The sequence below is a fragment of the Vicugna pacos genome, chromosome 12, assembly GCF_048564905.1.
Source record: "Vicugna pacos chromosome 12, VicPac4, whole genome shotgun sequence".
NCBI lineage: Eukaryota > Metazoa > Chordata > Mammalia > Artiodactyla > Camelidae > Vicugna > Vicugna pacos.
The window spans coordinates 583,325-599,731 of record NC_132998.1 but is presented as its reverse complement, the minus strand read 5'-3'; the positions used below and the strand labels follow the sequence as shown (position 1 = coordinate 599,731).

Genomic DNA, 16,407 nt, shown 5'->3' with positions numbered 1-16,407 from the left:
CCTCCGCAATCCTCCCCCAGAGGGAGGGACCTAACTCTGACGCGTCATGATTGACTGCGTGGGATGGTTCTGAGAAGGGCTTCCTCCACTTCTCAGCTCACTACTCTTGAGTCCCAGAAAATGGAGAAGGGACTAAGAGAGGGATGGGAACACCTACTCTAGAACTTTGGGGGACTCCCAAGACGTGAGGCCAGGGACTTTCTGACAGTGTTTATTCAGGCCCCACCCGATCCCAGAGATCCAACAGCGCCCTCTGCTGACTCGGGGAAGGGGTTGGGGGCTGGAACCGAGTTGGAGCGAGAGGGAGTGGGCTGTGGGTGGAGGGTGAGGAGACCATCTTGTCACCTTGCCTGAACTCTGCGGCCCGGACCCGGCGCTCAAAGGATAACTCTGGGCCGCTCGTCCCTCCTCTGGCTCTCACATGCCTCCTCTGCTTCCCTGAGCCAGAAGAATCAGGCGGCGCTCCGTCGCGCTCTCCTACCCTCAGCTGGCATGGGGCTGGGGGCGCCAGCGGGGCCCCCGGCACCCTGAGGTCCTGCCCTTTGCGGGGGTGGGCGCTGTCTTCCGGGCAGGGGCCACATGGTCTTGACTGGGCAGGGGGCTCGGCCCTCCCCACGCGGGCCGGGTGACTCAGGCCGCAGCTGTTCCCGCGTCACATGAGGGAGGCTGGCGGCCACTCGGCGGGGAGGCGACGGGGGAGGGGGCTGTGGCTGGAGCCGGGGCGGGGCCGGAGCCGGGCGGGGCCAGAGCCGGGGGGCGCAGCTAGAGAGCCCCTGAGCCGCGGCAGGAGAGCAGCGCACAGCCTCGGGGAGCCCAGGTGAGGCCGCGGGGCCCGCGCCGGCTTCGGCGTGGGGTAGGGTAGGGTGGTGGGGATCGCCGGCAGCTTCCCGCTCGTGGGCTACCCCCGGGCCTCGGAAGATCCGCCGCGCTCCCCCGCCGCTCCTGAGGCCCTCGTAACTTTGCAACTTTGGAAAGTTCCGGAGGCTCGGGCGCGGTGGGGTGGGGATGCCGGCTGCATTTATTTTTGGCGGTGGTCAGAGCCTAGGGGAAAGTGGCCTGGGGTCCGGCTGGGGCTGAGGTCCGTTTTTCCAGGCTGGTTGGGTGGGGTGAGGGTGTTCAACGCCTGGGGCCCGGCTGGCCGAGGGTGGGCGTCAGACCCTGGCCCTTGACCTCGCCCTCTGCTCGGTCCCGGGCCTCGGCGGCGGCGGGGCGGGGTTCGGGCTGGGCGGCGGGCGCCCCCACCCCTCTCCTGCGGGGAGAAGAGGGGGCTGGGAGACGTGGATCTGACCGCGGGTTTCCGGGTGGGAGGGGCCGGGAATGGGGGCCGCGCAGGGAAGGTCTCGAGGGCCGGCAGACTGCTCCGGAGCCAAGATCCCCCCTCGGCCAGTTCTCATCCCCCTGCCCTCCCCTCTGCTCCAGGCCAGGCAGTCATGGCGGTGGAAGGAGGAATGAAATGTGTCAAGTTCTTGCTCTACGTTCTCCTGCTGGCCTTTTGCGTGAGTGAGGAGCGGGGACGGCGAGGGCGCGCTGGCGGGGTGCGGGGAGACCTGGCCCGGAGTGGTGAGGGCTGAGGGATCAAGAATGAAGGCAGCTGGAGACCAGATGTAGCAGGAGAGCCGAGGAACGACCGAGGACAGCACGGCCATCCCCTCCTCCAGTTTTCAGGGACCTCTGAGGCTGGTCTGGACTGAGAATGGCCGGCCCGGGTGCTCAGCACCCTCGCCACAACCCCTTCTGGCCCTTCCTGTCGGGTGACCCAACCTCTTGTGATACGGGGCAGTGGGGCAACCAGCCAACCGCCTGATGCTATCGCCAGGCCACGGGGTGCCCGTCCGCTCCTCCTCTATAGAGCCGGCTCCCCCTCCACCTCCTCTTCCCTGTCCGCTGGGCTGCTCGGGGGTGGGGAAGGGCTCTGCCCACCTCAATTGCTCTGCCCTGGCCTTCTGGCCTGAGAGGCTACTGTTCGTGCAGGGAGGGGCAGAACCTCTTACCCCCTTTTTCTCCTCTCTTCGCTCTGGCCTAGTCACAGCTGATGATGATGTGGTGGGATTGGAGGGTAGTGAGAGGGCAGTTCTGGGAGCCCTACAGGCTCATAGGAAGAGGCCTACCTTTAGGAAGTTTTACTGGTGGGAATTCGTGCCCTGGGGTCAAGGCTTTCTGGGAACTTCTCTTTTTGTGTTTGGTGAGTTGCTGCTTGAAGGAAGGCGTGGTTGCTGACTGCCTTCTCTCTGAGAGCCTTGAACAATTTCCCAGACTCCTCCCCCACAGTCAAAAGTTTCCTGGAGGTGTGAGAATCTGTTTCTCTGGGATGGGGGTTCTGGCCATGTCCTGGGTGCACATGTCGCCCTTCATTGTGGAGGCCTGATGGTGTTTGGGTCTTCTGAATCCTGACCTGCCCTCCTTGCAGGCCTGTGCAGTGGGACTGATCGCCGTGGGTGTAGGGGTCCAGCTTGTCCTGAATCAGACCATTACCCAGGGGGCCACCCCTGGCTCCCTATTGCCCGTGGTCATCATTACAGTGGGTGCCTTCCTCTTCCTGGTGGCCTTTGTGGGCTGCTGTGGGACCTGCAAGGAGAACTACTGTCTTATGGTGACGGTGAGTGGGGTACAGGCCAGTGTGGGTGCCTGGCACTGCCAGAAGGGCATTTCTCTGGAGGGTGGGTGGGGGAGGGAAACCTTTGTGAATGTTCCTGAGACTGGCAGGCCCCTCTCACCCAGACTCCAGACCTGACTCCTGTCCTTTGCTGCAGTTTGCCATCTTGCTGTCTCTTATCATGCTGGTGGAGTTGGCTGCGGCCATTGCTGGCTACGTGTTTAGAGACAAGGTAAGCAGAGAATAAGGGGAGGACCTTGCCTCAGAGGCCTGGTTGCTCTGGGATCCAGGTGCTCTGAATTCTGGCTTCAACAATGCTTCTCCCTACTCCCAGGTGAGGTCAGAATTTAATAAAAACTTCCAGCAGCAGATGCAGAATTATACGAAAAACAACGACACAGCATTGATCCTGGACAGGATGCAAGAAAAGGTGAGTAGAGTTGCTGGGAGCAGGGGTAAGGGAGGAAGTCTCATCTCCATGTTGAAGATGGAAGTTCACTTAACAACCTTCTTCCCCATATCTCTCCTCTCCCCTAGTTTGAGTGCTGCGGGGCGGCTAACTACACAGATTGGGAGAAGATCCTTCTCACGGCCAAGCGAGTCCCTGACTCCTGCTGTGTCAATGTCACTCAGGGCTGTGGGACCGATTTCAACGTGAAGGCGATCCATACCCAGGTAGGGAGGAGGCCAAGGTCGTTGGGACTCGGGGAACCTGGGAAGTATTTCAGGAGGCAGGAGCAACCCGGGTGCTGGTGGAGAGGGTTGGTACTCTGGGAAGTTGGGGGTCAGGGATGGAGGGACTCTGGGGATGCTTGGGTAGGGTGAAAGGTACAGAGCATGGGGGAGACAGGTGGTCCGGGGAAGGAGGTGGGAAGTCTCTGATGGTGTGCCTGCCACCCTTCAGGGCTGCGTGGAGAAGATTGGGGTCTGGCTGAGGAGCAACGTGCTGGTGGCAGCTGCAGCAGCTCTGGGCATTGCTTTTGTGGAGGTGAAAGCGCCCTGGGGCATCTGGGAACGCGGCAGTGGGAGGGCGCTGAGCAGGAGGCACTGGCCCAGGGGAGGGGGTGGGGAGCCCTGTTTGTGTCTGGGGTCTCTTGAATGGGTCCAGGGTGCCTTGCTGCTCTGACTCCTCTTCACCCCTTCTCTTATCTTTTCCTTCTAGATCCTGGGCATTGTCTTTGCCTGCTGTCTGGTGAAGAGTATCCGAAGTGGCTATGAGGTGATGTAGGGGGTCTGGTCTGTTCAGCCCCCTCATCCAGGGGGAGTGGAGTCATATACTCCAGGTTTTTCCATTAAACGGATTATTTTTTCAGACCGAAAAGAGAGAGTCTCAGTTTGTCTTAAAGAGTGATGCTTTGTCCTGTCCCTCTGCTCATCCATGTTGTCCTCTGGGACCTTGATCTCTTTGCACTTCTGGGAAAAGCAGGCCTATCTTGGGTTGGTGGGTGAGTAGGGGCGGGTGTTGGGACAAGACCTGGGCTGAAGGCATGAGTTGGGCTGGAAGTGGAAGTGGGGATCTGGAGGAGGCTGAGGCCTCCGCTCCCTGTCTCCCAGTCTCATGTTGCCAGGCTCAGTGCTGAAGGGTTTGTGAAGCCACCTTCTGCATGGCTTCTTTCAGGGTGGTGACAGGTTGCTTTTATACCTGTGGGGCCAGTATCCATCCTCCTTACTTTCGCTAGTAGAATTTAAGAGGGTTTTGCCTTTTTTCTCCCTGGAGACCACCTAGTTTGGCCCTGACCCCTCTTCACCACCTCCCCACTCCTTCATTCCCAGGCCACTGAATTTCAACACTTACTCCATAGAAAATAAAGGAAACATCCAACAGTGCCCTCTGGCGGCCACTCCTTCAGGTGCCGCGTTAAAGATCACTGCCAGCTGTGGTGTTGTCCCCTTGCGCCCCCCAGCGGGGCTGGTTGTTTTGCAGGTACTAAACAGGCCAGAGACCCTAGGGGATGTCAGCTTAGGTTAGTGGAGTTAAGTGAGGTCAGTCTCTCACTGAGCACCTTCATTTCAAATCACCTACAGTATTTCTGTTTTGTTTCGAATAATACACATTTATTGCGTGGCTGTTTTGTGCCAGGCACCAGACAGTAACAGGGTGGGGACAGAAATAAATCAAAGTCCTTGCTTTGAAAAACAATCTCTTGCAGGAGGGCTAGATTCAGGAGACTGCCTGAGCAGGCTTGGGAAGGACCCAGGTGAGCACAGCATCCACCAGGCTGGCTGGCAGGTAGGAGGCGGGCAGCCAGAGCAGCTTGGCGTCCCAGCCTGGGCTGTAGCGGGTTCTGGGGTGACGGGCAGTCAGGGCGTGCTCCAGGCACCTGCTCACCTTGGTCAGGTCTGGGTCACAGATCAGGTTCATGATACGCTGCTGCACTTTCAGATCTGCAGCCCAGGGGACGGTTGTAATCAGTGTCCCTGTCCCGTTCCAGCCCACCTCAGACCCTATCTCCTGGGTCCTGGGGCTGTTGCCCAGCAGAGGTGAGGGGGTCTTTGGTCCCCTCCCCAGTTTGGGGTGTGGGCAGGTTGCACACGGCCTGGGTGTTCTCCTATGGCATCCCGTTCCCCCTCACCCCCTCCCTGATCGCCCTGCCCACCGCTTCCCAGCAGGCCAGTGCAGGCCTGGCCTTTGGGCCCAGCTACTCACACTTGGTGAGGAAGGCCTCTCCGTAGAGGGCCTTTGTGGCTGGAGGTAGCCGTGCCCAGCAGGCCTGTAGGGTATCTTCTAAACTTTCCAGGTTTGTCACAGGGGTTCGGAAGAAGCCAGGCTCCACGATGGAGACTCGTACCCCAAAAGGAGCCACGTCCCGCCTGGAATGGGGGCAGAGGGAGGTTTCTGGGTTCTTGCTTTTATAGGGAGAAGACCTTCAGGGACGGGTGGGAGGGCTAAGATGGGAAAGTGTCACCGACCAGGGACAGGGGTCCTGACAGGAAGGGACATCCCTGCTGCCCTGGGGCGGGGCAAAGAGGGCACAGGGAAGGAGGTATTTTAGAGGTTTGTTTTCCTTTGTCTTCTCTTCTAGAGCATCTAGAACAGGGACCAGCAAACTTCTTAAAGGGCCAGATAGTAAATATTTTTGGCACTAGGTCTATAATTAATGATAAATCGTAGGTACTTATATAACCACTTACAAAGTAACCATTAAAAAACATAAAAACCATTATTAGCTTGTAGGCAGCTGGTGAGATCTGAGGAGAGAACCACAATGTGCCAACTTCTGTCCTGGAAGAGCCCCGCTCCCTAGCGCCCAAAACACTGGGCTGTGTCCCAAGTGCTGGCATTTGCTGGGGGAAATTGGGGATACCCGGCACGGATTGCAGAAGTCCAAGTATAAAGTCTGTGTTCTGTGATGCCGATTGGAAAATGAAAAAACAAGGATAGGGACCAAAGTAGATATTGGTGTATTTACTATATTGATGTATTGAAGGCTTCCTTCAGAAGGTGGGCTTGGCTTGGGGGACTTGAACTTCTGCTCCAAATTCAGGCCCTGCCCCTCATCCAGTCTCCCCTGTGCTGTCATGGGACTTTGAACATTACTGTCTAAAGATGAGGGGCAGGAGGATGTAATGACCGGGCTCTGTAGGCTAGCAGACCTGGGGTGCCAGGGCTCCCACTATTGTGGGCTTGAGTAAGTCATGTTACCCTAAGGGTGTCTGTTAATACCAACCCTTCCCATATTTTTGGGAGAAAGTGTCATGGGAAGGTACTAGCTCATCATGAGTAGTTGTTATTAACAACACTAATAATGAGAGCAGGCTTTTGGGGGCATTTTTGGGTTTCACATGTGTCTCACTTCACTCAACACCCATGAGGCAGGTCTCATCCAGATTTAACAGAGGAACACTCGGGGGTAAAGAGAAGTAACCGACTAAAGTCACCAAGCTCGCGTGGGAGAAGGCTGGAATTTGGGCCCACGAGGTCGAGCCCTAACCTGTCTCTTAAGTATTCCACCAGGCTGTGCTCACCCTCTGCAGGGCAGAGGCTAGTTCGCTTGTGGGGCTGCCCTGGGGCTGGGAGCCGGGGCCCTGCACCCCTCACCTCAGGCTGTCAGAGAAGGCCTCCAGGGCGAACTTAGAGACACAGTAGCCCCCTCCATTGGCTGCCAGGCGACCCAGGACGCTGGTGATGTTGACCACCCGGCCCCGGGCCTGACGCAGCAGGGGCAGCAGGGCAAGGGTGACCCCGATGGGACCCAGTGTGTTCACATTCAGCACCGGAAGGAAATCCTCCCGTGTCTGCCAAGGTGTGGGCCCGATGATACCAGTCACACCAGCATTGTTCACCAGACCAAAAAGCCCTGTGGGGAGAAGAGATAGGCACGGAGTGGGTGAGGCCTTCCAAGGGCCCCTCTCCTTTCTGGGAGCACCTGAGCACGCTCCTCCCCACGTAGCCCCACGAGTGCACATCTTACACCCCGCCCAGTCCTGGGGCCCCAGCCGTACTCACCTGCTTCCCCAACGTGTGTTTCCACCCACTTGGCTGCACGCTGGACACTCTGGGGATCAGTGACATCCAGCAAGGTGGTGTGGAGGCGGGAGGAGGCCACCCGCTGTAGGTCCTCTGCCCCTGAGGGGGTCAGGCAGCTGGCCAGGACCCGGAAGCCTCTCTGGTCCAGCCTCAGTGCCAGGAGCCGCCCGAAGCCCGAGTCACAGCCGGTGATGAAGACGAAAGCATCGCTGGCGGGAAGGCTCTGCCGGTCCCTGAGCAACCAGAGCGCTGCCCAGAGCAAGACTCCCAGCAGCAGAGGAAGCCACATGGCCAGAGCCCAAATGACCTGCAGGTGGCAGCCGAGGCTGGGCAGGAGGGCGTGCTAGTTGACTCCAGTCCTCAGGCCCTCGCCACTAATATCCTCCCTGGCTGGAAGTCTCTGATTTGAACGGACTGAGAAATTACCTGCTTGGCAGGTAACTTGCAAACTATGGCTTATCTCAGTAGAGCAAAGATCTGGGCAGAGCCTGTATCTGTGAGCCGGTCTGTGTGCAGACCTGCCTCACGGGAGCAGAGGGACTTTGTTTGCTGTCACCTCTTACCTCCTGCTAAACAGCGGGGCCTTGGTTTTAGAAACATGTATGGGGCCCCTGCATGTTAGTCCCGGGGGCTCCAAACTTACTGTGTGAGGCTAATCAGATCACTGTGTCTCTGAACCTGTTTCCTCATCTACCAAGTGGGGCTAACACCCTCCTTGCCCGCCTGAGAGCTGTGGAGAATCAGAGGATAAAGTGTGAGGGAGCACACTGAAAGCTTTAGGCTCTGAGTTCTCAGTACGTGAGTATCTTCCTAGTCTCCCAGCACCGCCCTCTCCCCACCCGGGCTCCCGGCACCTCGCTTACCTCCTGCGGGGAAAGCTAGCAGGTACTGCAACACCTGATGCTGCTGCTTTTGCTTTGCTTGAGAAACTCTGCTCCCAGTCTTTCCAGGCTTCCACACTAGCTACAGCTAAGGCCAAGTCCACAGCAGGTGGACTGGGTGCCAGAGTATTAAGTGCATGTGGGGTGGGGGAGGGCGGGGAGGACAGGCTGGGGGAGCTGGAGCCTGCGGGCTGAAGCCAGCGCTTGGCACAGGCCGGCAGTGCCCGGGCCCTCTTCTTGGCCGTCTAGTCCAGCTGGGGTTCCTCACTACCTTTGTTGTGGATTCTCAAGAGGGGACAGATCGGTCAAGGATGGCAGCTGCCCCTCTCTGTTGGTGACCTTGGACCTGTCATCCCCCCTCCTTCCCTGCCCTGAAGTGATCCCACACCCAAGAGTTAATCTCCCACCAGGCCCAGACTCATGACACTGCTTAGCACCAGGCTGGGGAGGCCACGAACACGTGGAGAGGCAGAGAGCCAGAGCTGGGACCAGGCTGGCTCCCAGTCCTGCTTCTCTGCTGAACTGAAAAGTGGGCCCACAGCTCTTCTCTGGGGAGGTGTGGGAAACTCCCACCCTCTGCACAGGTCCCAGGCCCAAGGAGGAAAAGAGAGCTGACTGTAAGAGGAAGGTACCTGACTCTTAGGGAAAGAGACGTCGAGCCTTCCATTCCCACCCTCTAGCCAGTAGCTCCTTGAGACAAACACAGAGAAATGGAGGCTTGGGTTTTATTCATGGCCTGTCAGCCTCCCTCCTGCCCCACTAGGGGAGGCAAGAGGAGTGGGGGAGATGGGGGCTAGGAGGGGGCAGACTGCAGCTGCCCTTTGTAGACATACTCCAGTGCGGTGGCGATGGTGCGCATGTCCAGCTCGATGCTCCGAGCCCAGTTCTCCACATCTCCGATTTCCTGGGAAGGGAGGGGGTGGAAGCCTGGGAGTCAGGGTGGGTGGAGTGTGGCTCTAGGGGATGGATGGGGGCACTTCTCATTAATCCCCTAGAAAAGGCTTTACCTGGACCCACCAGCTGCTTTTACCTCTTTCTCTAGCTTCTGTGACACTGGGGCCAAAGACTTCTGGGGTTTCTAGGAACATTCCCACTTCTTCCTTAACCCCAGGCCTGAGGTGACCCCGTTGGAGGCAGCCAATGGGGGCCCATGAGGAGGCTGGTGATGTAAGAAGCTTGGCCCACCTTAAGCGCCTGGTTGAAGTTCTCCACCATCCCGATCCACTGGCCTGTCTGCTTGGCAAACTGGGCAGCCTGGACCTGTAGGGTCTTCACTTCATGGTCCAGCTTTCTTTGGTTCATGTAGGCCTGGGCCACACTGAAGGTTGGAGGAGGGAGGAAGTCAACTCCCCCAGCTGGAGGGGAGCGGTCTCCAGGACTAAGACTCCACTGCAAAGTGGGAGGCCAGCCAGGAACCAGGCTGGAGAAGACTTTGTGATTTTGGCTATCCTTGGATGTGAGGCAAATGACTACCAATCAGTTCATGCAAATGAACCCGGTTCCCTCCTCCCGCTCCCAGGATTCCCAGGAGAGCCTAGCCGGGAGCTGACTAGAAACATCCCATCTCCTACCCCCGAAAGGAGTTTCTGAAGCTGGGTGAGAGAAGGGAGGGTTAACCTGGGGGGAAAGACATCCCCGAGGAAGAAGCTGGGAGGGAAAAAGGGGCGTGGGGAAGCTGGGAAAATCCAGCAGCAGGGAAACATCTGGCAGTGATCGGAAGGCCAGGGATCTGTGCAAGAAGTTGAGAAGGGAAATTGGGCCCCTCCCTGAATCTGGGGTGGGATGGAGAGCAACCCCCTCCCCAGGAACTCAGGGTCAAGAGAAGATGTCCCAGGGGCTGCTTCTTGGCCCTCAGTCTCTCTCCCAACCCTTCTCCTCTCGCCCACACAGACCAGCGATCTCTTTCTCTCTCCCTTCTGCTCTAGGCAATGGTTTCTCTTTTCTCCTCAATCATGGTTGACTCCAGTTACATCACTGCCCTGAGGCTGGTGTCCCCAACCCTCTGTCCGGTCCCCCTAGCCCCTGCAGTAACTGTTCTCCCTTATTGGCTGCTGAATCTTTCCCTGCCCACCCCAAAGCTTGAGGTCAGCTGGGAGACTCCACATCCGGTGCCTCCACCCGCTGGAATCTGTGTGGGCTGGAGGGGGCAAGGGATGGGGGGACCCAGAGAGTGGGAAGGACACCTGACAGGGGCTGGGATAGACCGAGCCTTTGTTTTCCTTTCCGGGGAATGAGAGGAGCCGTGGGCAGTGACACAAAACCCTTTCTAATCTGGCTTTGGCTTAGCTGCCCTCTAAGCTGAAAGTGGGGTGGCGCCCAGCGAAGGAAGAGAAGCGGGAGAAGTCTGGGCCAACCTCCCAGCAGAGCCCAGGAGGCGCCAATGTGGGAGGTGGGGCAGACCCTGTCCCTCCTCTTCGGGAGAGCTGGCCTCGGTAGGGGGTGGTGTTCGAGCTGAAACACCCATAGGAGGGGCTCGCAGTGCTTCAACATTCCCCTGGGAGTTCCTGACATCCCGGTTTTCCTTGCTGACCTCCTGCTTCTCTCACTCACACTGCGTGAAGGGAGAGGCCTGCAGGGGAGGGAGATCAGAGGCCCCGACCACAGGCTTCTCTCCCTCTAATCCTACCCAGAGATGAGCAATGAAGATGACAGCCCCTGCATGGCTCACTTGGGTGACTCAGTCTCTGGATTCACAACCAAGCTATTCTCCTTGCCCTGCAGTGGAAGGCATTGCACTGCCTCCTTTCTCCCAGTAGACAGCCTGGCCTATCACATCATCATCTCTGTACTCTTCTGGGTCACTCAGGGTCAAGAGACAGTATTCTCTGCTCTTTCCCAAGTCTTTGGCTGTTACTGGCATCCTCCTTTAGGACTGGGGCAAGGGGTGGTTTCTGGAGACTCAGAAGGAAGGGAAGCGACAGCCTGGCTCTGTGGTGGCTCCTGGCATAGGTTCTGCCCTTACCCTCACCAGCTGTGCCATCTCTTTCCTGCCAGCTGCTTCCCAGGCCTGCAGGAGGGCGGGAGGTGGAGGAGGAGAGGGTGGTAAGCTTTGGTGAAGCATGGTGCTCTCCCTCCCGCTGGAAGTGACAGCTGGACTTGGAGGGGTGAAGGGAGGTGACCAGATGGCTTCAAGTTGTGAGCACCAGGGAAGATATTGTGGGGAGGGGGGATGTGGCTGCCTCTCCAACCGCTACAGCTGCTTCTCCCTGCCCAATGTTAGGGGTCAGAGCTGACTCAAGCCTCTCTCCATGAAGTTAGGCTGAGTGGGGGAAGGGCAGGGGAATGAGTGGAACATCTCATCCTCTCAAGAGCGTCTGAGGGCCAGATCCTATCAGTGTCTAAACCTGGTGAGAGGGGGAGGGCTAGTGTTGAGAGGAAGAGGTTCATACCCCACATTGAGGTGATCCACCAAAGCTTCTGTCAGGCAGGTCGCTGCAGTGATAGCCTCTCGCCTCCTCTTCTCTAGGGGGAGGGGGGAAAAGGGATTGGAGTGGAGATTCGTTTTTTAGAGGGATGGTGCTGAAGGCTCCCCACTCATTCACTGCTGTCTACTTGTTGTGGGAACATCTCAACTAACCTCAGAGTGCCACAGCTGAAAGGACCTTGTAAGACATTTTAGAGGTGAGGAAACTGGTACCCGGAGACGGGAAGTGCTTCACCCAGGGATGTTAACCAGTCAGTGACAGGGCCCAGGACTCCAGACTCCCAGGCACTCTTTTCCCACAACCTCGGTCTAAGGATTGGTAACTCCGGGATTCCCAGCCTGGATTCAGGAAACAAGGACCCCACCCCCATCTCGCTGGTTTCAAGCCTCCAAGGATCCCATCTCGGGTGGGTCCACAACACCCTCCTCCCTCCAGGAGCGCTCCTTCCCCTTCCAGGACTAGCGGCTCCCTGGACCAATCGGCACAATGTTCCACGAGAGGGGGCGGGGCTAGGACGCCGCCGAGCCCGAAGGTGGGGGGCGTTGCCGAGAGGCACAGAGTGCTGCTAAAGGCACCAGAGCCGGTTAGCAGGGGAACGGAACTTCCAGAAACGCTCCGTCTAATTCCCTCTCCCCAACGCCCGTGACCACTGGCCAGCGGCCATCCCCGGATCTGGGCTGGTACTCGAGGTCCAGGCTCCGGGCTGCGGCTAGGCCGCTGCGGGAGAGAAAACCGCGGGGGGCATATTGGGCTCACCCTGCAACTCCTTGCGTTCATTCTGCTTGGCCTGGTGTTCCTTCAGCAGGCGGGACAGCATGGTCGCGACGGGCTGGGGGCAGGGCAAGCCCGGCCCCCTCTGGCTCCCGGAACTGGAACGCGCCGCTCGGCTCCCGCGGGGCCCGGGTCACGTGGCCGAAGTGTCACGTGAGGCCCGGAACCGCCCTTCTTTTGAGACGTGGGGTGGTAGGTAGCGAGGCTCTTGGCTAAGAAGGAAGGGACTAGGAGAGGGTTGGTGGTAGGTGAGCTTTTGTCTTTATTGGGGGCTCACTTTTCAGTGAGTGTTGGAAGACGTTTTCTTTAGTATTCATATTGCAGAGCCAGTTTTTCACATCTCCTTTGAATCTCAGGCTCCCAGGAGGGTTGTTGTTGCCAGGCTGTCCATCACGGCTCGGTTGTTGGGAGAGCAGAGGCTCCCAGGACTCATTGAAATTCTTTGCCTTCCCTGGCCTTTCTCTCCTGGCAGTTCTGGCTGGTTCCTGGCTCCCTCCCTCTAGGACGGAATGCTGTCCGCTCTTTTCCAGCCTTCTCACTTCTCACCACCCGGCCAAAGTTCCTCGCCTCTGGGTGATCATTGCAGAGAGGAAGCACTTTAGGCAGTTCCAGCGGCCTCCTAGGGAGCTTAGCTAATTTGGCTGGCTGCGTGTGGTGAACGTGCAGTTCCATCTCTGTCCTTTTGTGGTCAGGGAATGCAAACTCACTTAAGTCTTAAGGCGAAGAATAAGCGCTGCTGGCAAAGTAAAAGGTAAATTATATAACACCTTTCTGAACTACAGAGAAATTCTTCTGAGATTAACCCCAACAAGAAGCAATGATAAACGTTACCAACATATTCTTGGTTGCCGAAATCTCTCCTGGTGCACGGTGCACTGACATGCTGGGTGACTTCAGGCAAGTTGCTTACTCACTCTGGATTTTGGTTTTCTCCTACTAAAATTAGGGGATTGGATTAAATCAGTGACTTTCAGCCCTGGCTAAACATTAGAATCATTGGGGGAAGTTTTAAAAGAAATACCTTAGCCTGAGACTACTTAATTAATTAACCCCAGTATAGGTATTTTTTTAAAAAGTTGTTCAGGTGATTCTAATGTGCACCCAAGGTGAGAATCACAGGGCTAAACCATATCTAAGGCCATTTCCAACTTTGGCATGCTCTCACTTGGTGATTCAGTGACATAATTGAAAATTGACTTCATTACATCTATTTGTAGGGGCTGGGGAAGAAATGGATACTGATTGAGTTAGAATAAAACATTCTTCATGAATTTTCTGAGTCCCAGTTGGAGATTAAGTCATTCAGCTCTTTGCAGAGTAGCACCTTAAGTCCTGGGAGATGAGCAGCTGTCAAAAGATTAGTGAGTGAAATGGTTAAGTGGGAACATAAAGCAGAACATTAAGTGCCAAAGTAAAACTTCTGAATAAAAGTGTTGGATACCGTGTGTATGTGTCTATGCTTTAATGTGTTCTTTCTCCCCAACATTTCCTGAGTACTTAACTGTGTATCAAGCACTTTACATGTATTAATTCATTTAACCCCTAGAACAATCGTGTGAAGTGTAATAGTCACCCCCAGTTAGCAGGGAAGAATGTGCGGTACAGAGCAGTGTAGTAATGAAGTAGAGCCAGGACACAGACGCAGGCCATCTGATACCAGATCCCCAGGGTAACCACTGCGCTGCTCTGCAGACTCCATGGGAGGGGCCCCAGGAGGGGGAGCCCAGAAGCACTTTTAGGGAGGGCTCGCTGTCTCCTGCCACGTGCCCCTCTGTACTTGTGGGGCATCAGTTGAAGGGAATCCTGGCAGAGGAGGAGTGTTGGGAAGAGGCTCTGCTCCAGAAAGCGGCTGATCAATAGAAGCGGGAAGAGTGAGAGCATCGCAGGGCAGCCTGGCCTGGTCCTCGCCCCCTCTGGCTCTAGCTTCCAACTGCAGTGAGCAAGCAAAACAGAGGCAGATTGGAAGATGCCCGGTGCCTCACTCCCAAAGCTGGGAGAGACAGGCAGGGGTTGGAAGGGGTGCCAGAGAATGGTGACAAGGAGAATGTGAAACAGGGGGCAGGGGCTAATGAAGGGGTTGGTGTTGGGGGTTTCGGCTGAGAGGCTGTGACTGTTGGGAAGAGGATGACTCATGGAGAGTGCCAGGCCCATGCTGTATTACCCTCACCCTCCTTGGCACAACCTCCTGACATTTTCACAATCGGTGTTTAGAGTGCCAGGACTCTGCAGACATCAGCCCCGCCCTCCTCTCCCATGCGCTGGCTGTTTCTTTGCCCTAGATCTGGGCAGAGGACATGGGTCCCTGTATCTGGGAACCCCAGCTGGTATCATTCTCCACCTGCTCTTGTTCTAGACCCTTGTTGCTCACTGTCTAACCTCAGTGCCCACCTGCCTTTGGTAGAGACAGACACTAGCTGCATACGTAACTGGAGAATGACTCTTGAACTTTGAAATCTTTTTCTGCCCACCTCTGCTTACAATATCCCACCCGGATTACTTTCTTTTAGAATGGATGAACGCAACTCTGTAATTCTTTTCTCCACTCATTTCCCTGTTCTTTGGAGGTCTCCTTCAGAGTTAGCTTTAATTCGCGATCTCCAAGCTGACTGGCTGGGCTAAGCATTAGGGCCGGAAGCTGCTGAGTTGTTAGGGTTGGGTGAGGACTGAGGGAGGACATGGTGTGAGCGGAGAAGGCTTCTCATACTGGGAAATCTGGCTGGGCTTCAAGAGGGGGCCGTTGGTGGTGTGGCCAAGTTCCAAATGTTGGCATGAAGCCCACGCTCAAAGAAAAGGGGCTCTCAAGACAGTCTGAATGGCTCCTTGTGGGAAGTGACCTCCCAGTCCTTCTCCCCAAGGTGCAAGGGGTTTTCCCTTGGATCCTCCAAGACCACAGTGGTCAAGCCACTTCTCCAAGGACTCCCCTCGATCACATTTCTATTCCTTCTCTCCCAGCCACTCCCAGAGTTCGAACTTTGGCTACAGCCCGAATTCAGAGGCCGGCAGAAGGACTCTAGTGCTGGAGAGGTGGGTGGGGTGAGAAAGTCCTGAGGCTGTGTGTGTTGGGGAGGAAGAGGCAGGCCCTGGGACATATACTCCAAGGCTCTGCTGCCAGATGAGGTGGAGGGAGAAGTAAACCCTGCAGTGTGTGTTCTGGAAGTGTTTGCTCCTAAGCTAGACACAGCAGCTGGAAAATGTGTCATCTGGGGGAGCTGGAAAATAGGGGCTCCGGAGGGAGGGGAAGAAGGACAAAGGGGCTGGAGAAACCTCAGCTTCCACTCAGACAAGGGGCAGTCTTTGCTGGGTCCGGACATTTATCAATTTTTAAAATGTTTTGAAATTATTTTGAAATAATTACAGATGCAGAGGAAGTTGCAAAAACAGTACATTCCCTTGTACCCTTCCCCCAGCTCCCCCAGTGGTGACACCATCTGTAACTGTGGCACGGTATCAGAACCAGGTTGCTGACACAGGTACAATTCTGTTAACTAGCCTACAAGCTTTATTCTGTTTCCCCCAGTTTTTTTTATAAGCATTCATTCGTGTATGTGTGCGCCTGTGTGCGTAGTTCTATGCAATTTTATTTCCCATATAGGTTTGAATAACCACCACCAAAATCAAGATACAGAACTCTTCATCCCCATGAAGAAACTCCCTGTGCTATCTTTATATATTAACCCCCCTACCTCCCCATCTCTGTCCTCTAGCGAGCAGTAATCTGTTCCTCATCTCTCCAGCTCTGTCGTTTTGACAATGTTATATGAGTGGAATCACACGGTATCAGCATTTGTTTTAACTTAATGAATTTCCAAACTCCGGACTCAAATACAAAAGTTCTCTGGCAGGTTATTTATTCTAATATCGAGCTGCCTCCATTATCTGGATTCCTCCAGCTTCTTCATTCCCCTCCTTGACCTCCAATATTCTTCTCCATTCCAACAACCTGGTCTCACTTCCCCCTTAGGGAAAACCTACATGTCTAAATGTACCAGGCTGGTCTGGGACTCCTGCACGCTCCCCCACCCTCCCTCTCCCCACTATTTATAGCCAGGCTAATTTTGGGCGGCCTCTCTCTCTTTTTTCCTGCTCCTTCCTCCTGTGGCGGGTGAGGTGACTTCTCAAATATTTGGGCAGAGGAGGTCAGAAGCAGATTCTTGGCATCTGATTTCAGGCTCCGATTTAGCAGGAGCCGGTGGAGTGGAGATGGAGGGAGGCAGAAGCTGCAGGTGCAGACAGAGAAGAAGGCAGCTGGGGCTCTGAAGGCATTTTGAG

At 56.1% G+C, this 16,407-nt stretch overlaps 3 protein-coding genes across 3 annotated transcripts; 1 reads left to right on the top strand and 2 right to left on the bottom strand.

Moving 5' to 3' along the window:
- Positions 1–676: 676 nt before the first annotated feature.
- LOC102536331 (CD63 antigen) lies at positions 677–3,914 on the top strand. The gene is made up of 8 exons (XM_072972428.1): positions 677–817; positions 1,420–1,496; positions 2,408–2,596; positions 2,751–2,825; positions 2,928–3,023; positions 3,131–3,268; positions 3,498–3,581; positions 3,756–3,914. Exons 2-8 carry the CDS (start codon positions 1,431–1,433, stop codon positions 3,819–3,821), a joined length of 714 nt encoding a protein of 237 aa, XP_072828529.1. The 5' UTR covers positions 677–817; positions 1,420–1,430; the 3' UTR covers positions 3,822–3,914.
- Positions 3,915–4,626: 712 nt separating this feature from the next.
- On the bottom strand, positions 4,627–8,628 carry LOC102536073 (retinol dehydrogenase 5). Its single transcript, XM_072972427.1, has 4 exons — positions 7,041–8,628; positions 6,633–6,891; positions 5,241–5,404; positions 4,627–4,978 (listed from the first exon to the last, which is right to left on the bottom strand). The coding sequence occupies exons 1-4, from the start codon at positions 7,348–7,350 to the stop codon at positions 4,755–4,757; spliced, it is 957 nt and encodes a 318-aa protein (XP_072828528.1). The 5' UTR covers positions 7,351–8,628; the 3' UTR covers positions 4,627–4,754.
- Positions 8,629–8,653: 25 nt separating this feature from the next.
- LOC102535821 (biogenesis of lysosome-related organelles complex 1 subunit 1) lies at positions 8,654–12,292 on the bottom strand. Its single transcript, XM_006218544.4, has 4 exons — positions 12,124–12,292; positions 11,332–11,404; positions 9,128–9,260; positions 8,654–8,846 (listed from the first exon to the last, which is right to left on the bottom strand). Exons 1-4 carry the CDS (start codon positions 12,182–12,184, stop codon positions 8,736–8,738), a joined length of 378 nt encoding a protein of 125 aa, XP_006218606.1. The 5' UTR covers positions 12,185–12,292; the 3' UTR covers positions 8,654–8,735.
- Between the last annotated feature and the right edge of the window lie 4,115 nt (positions 12,293–16,407).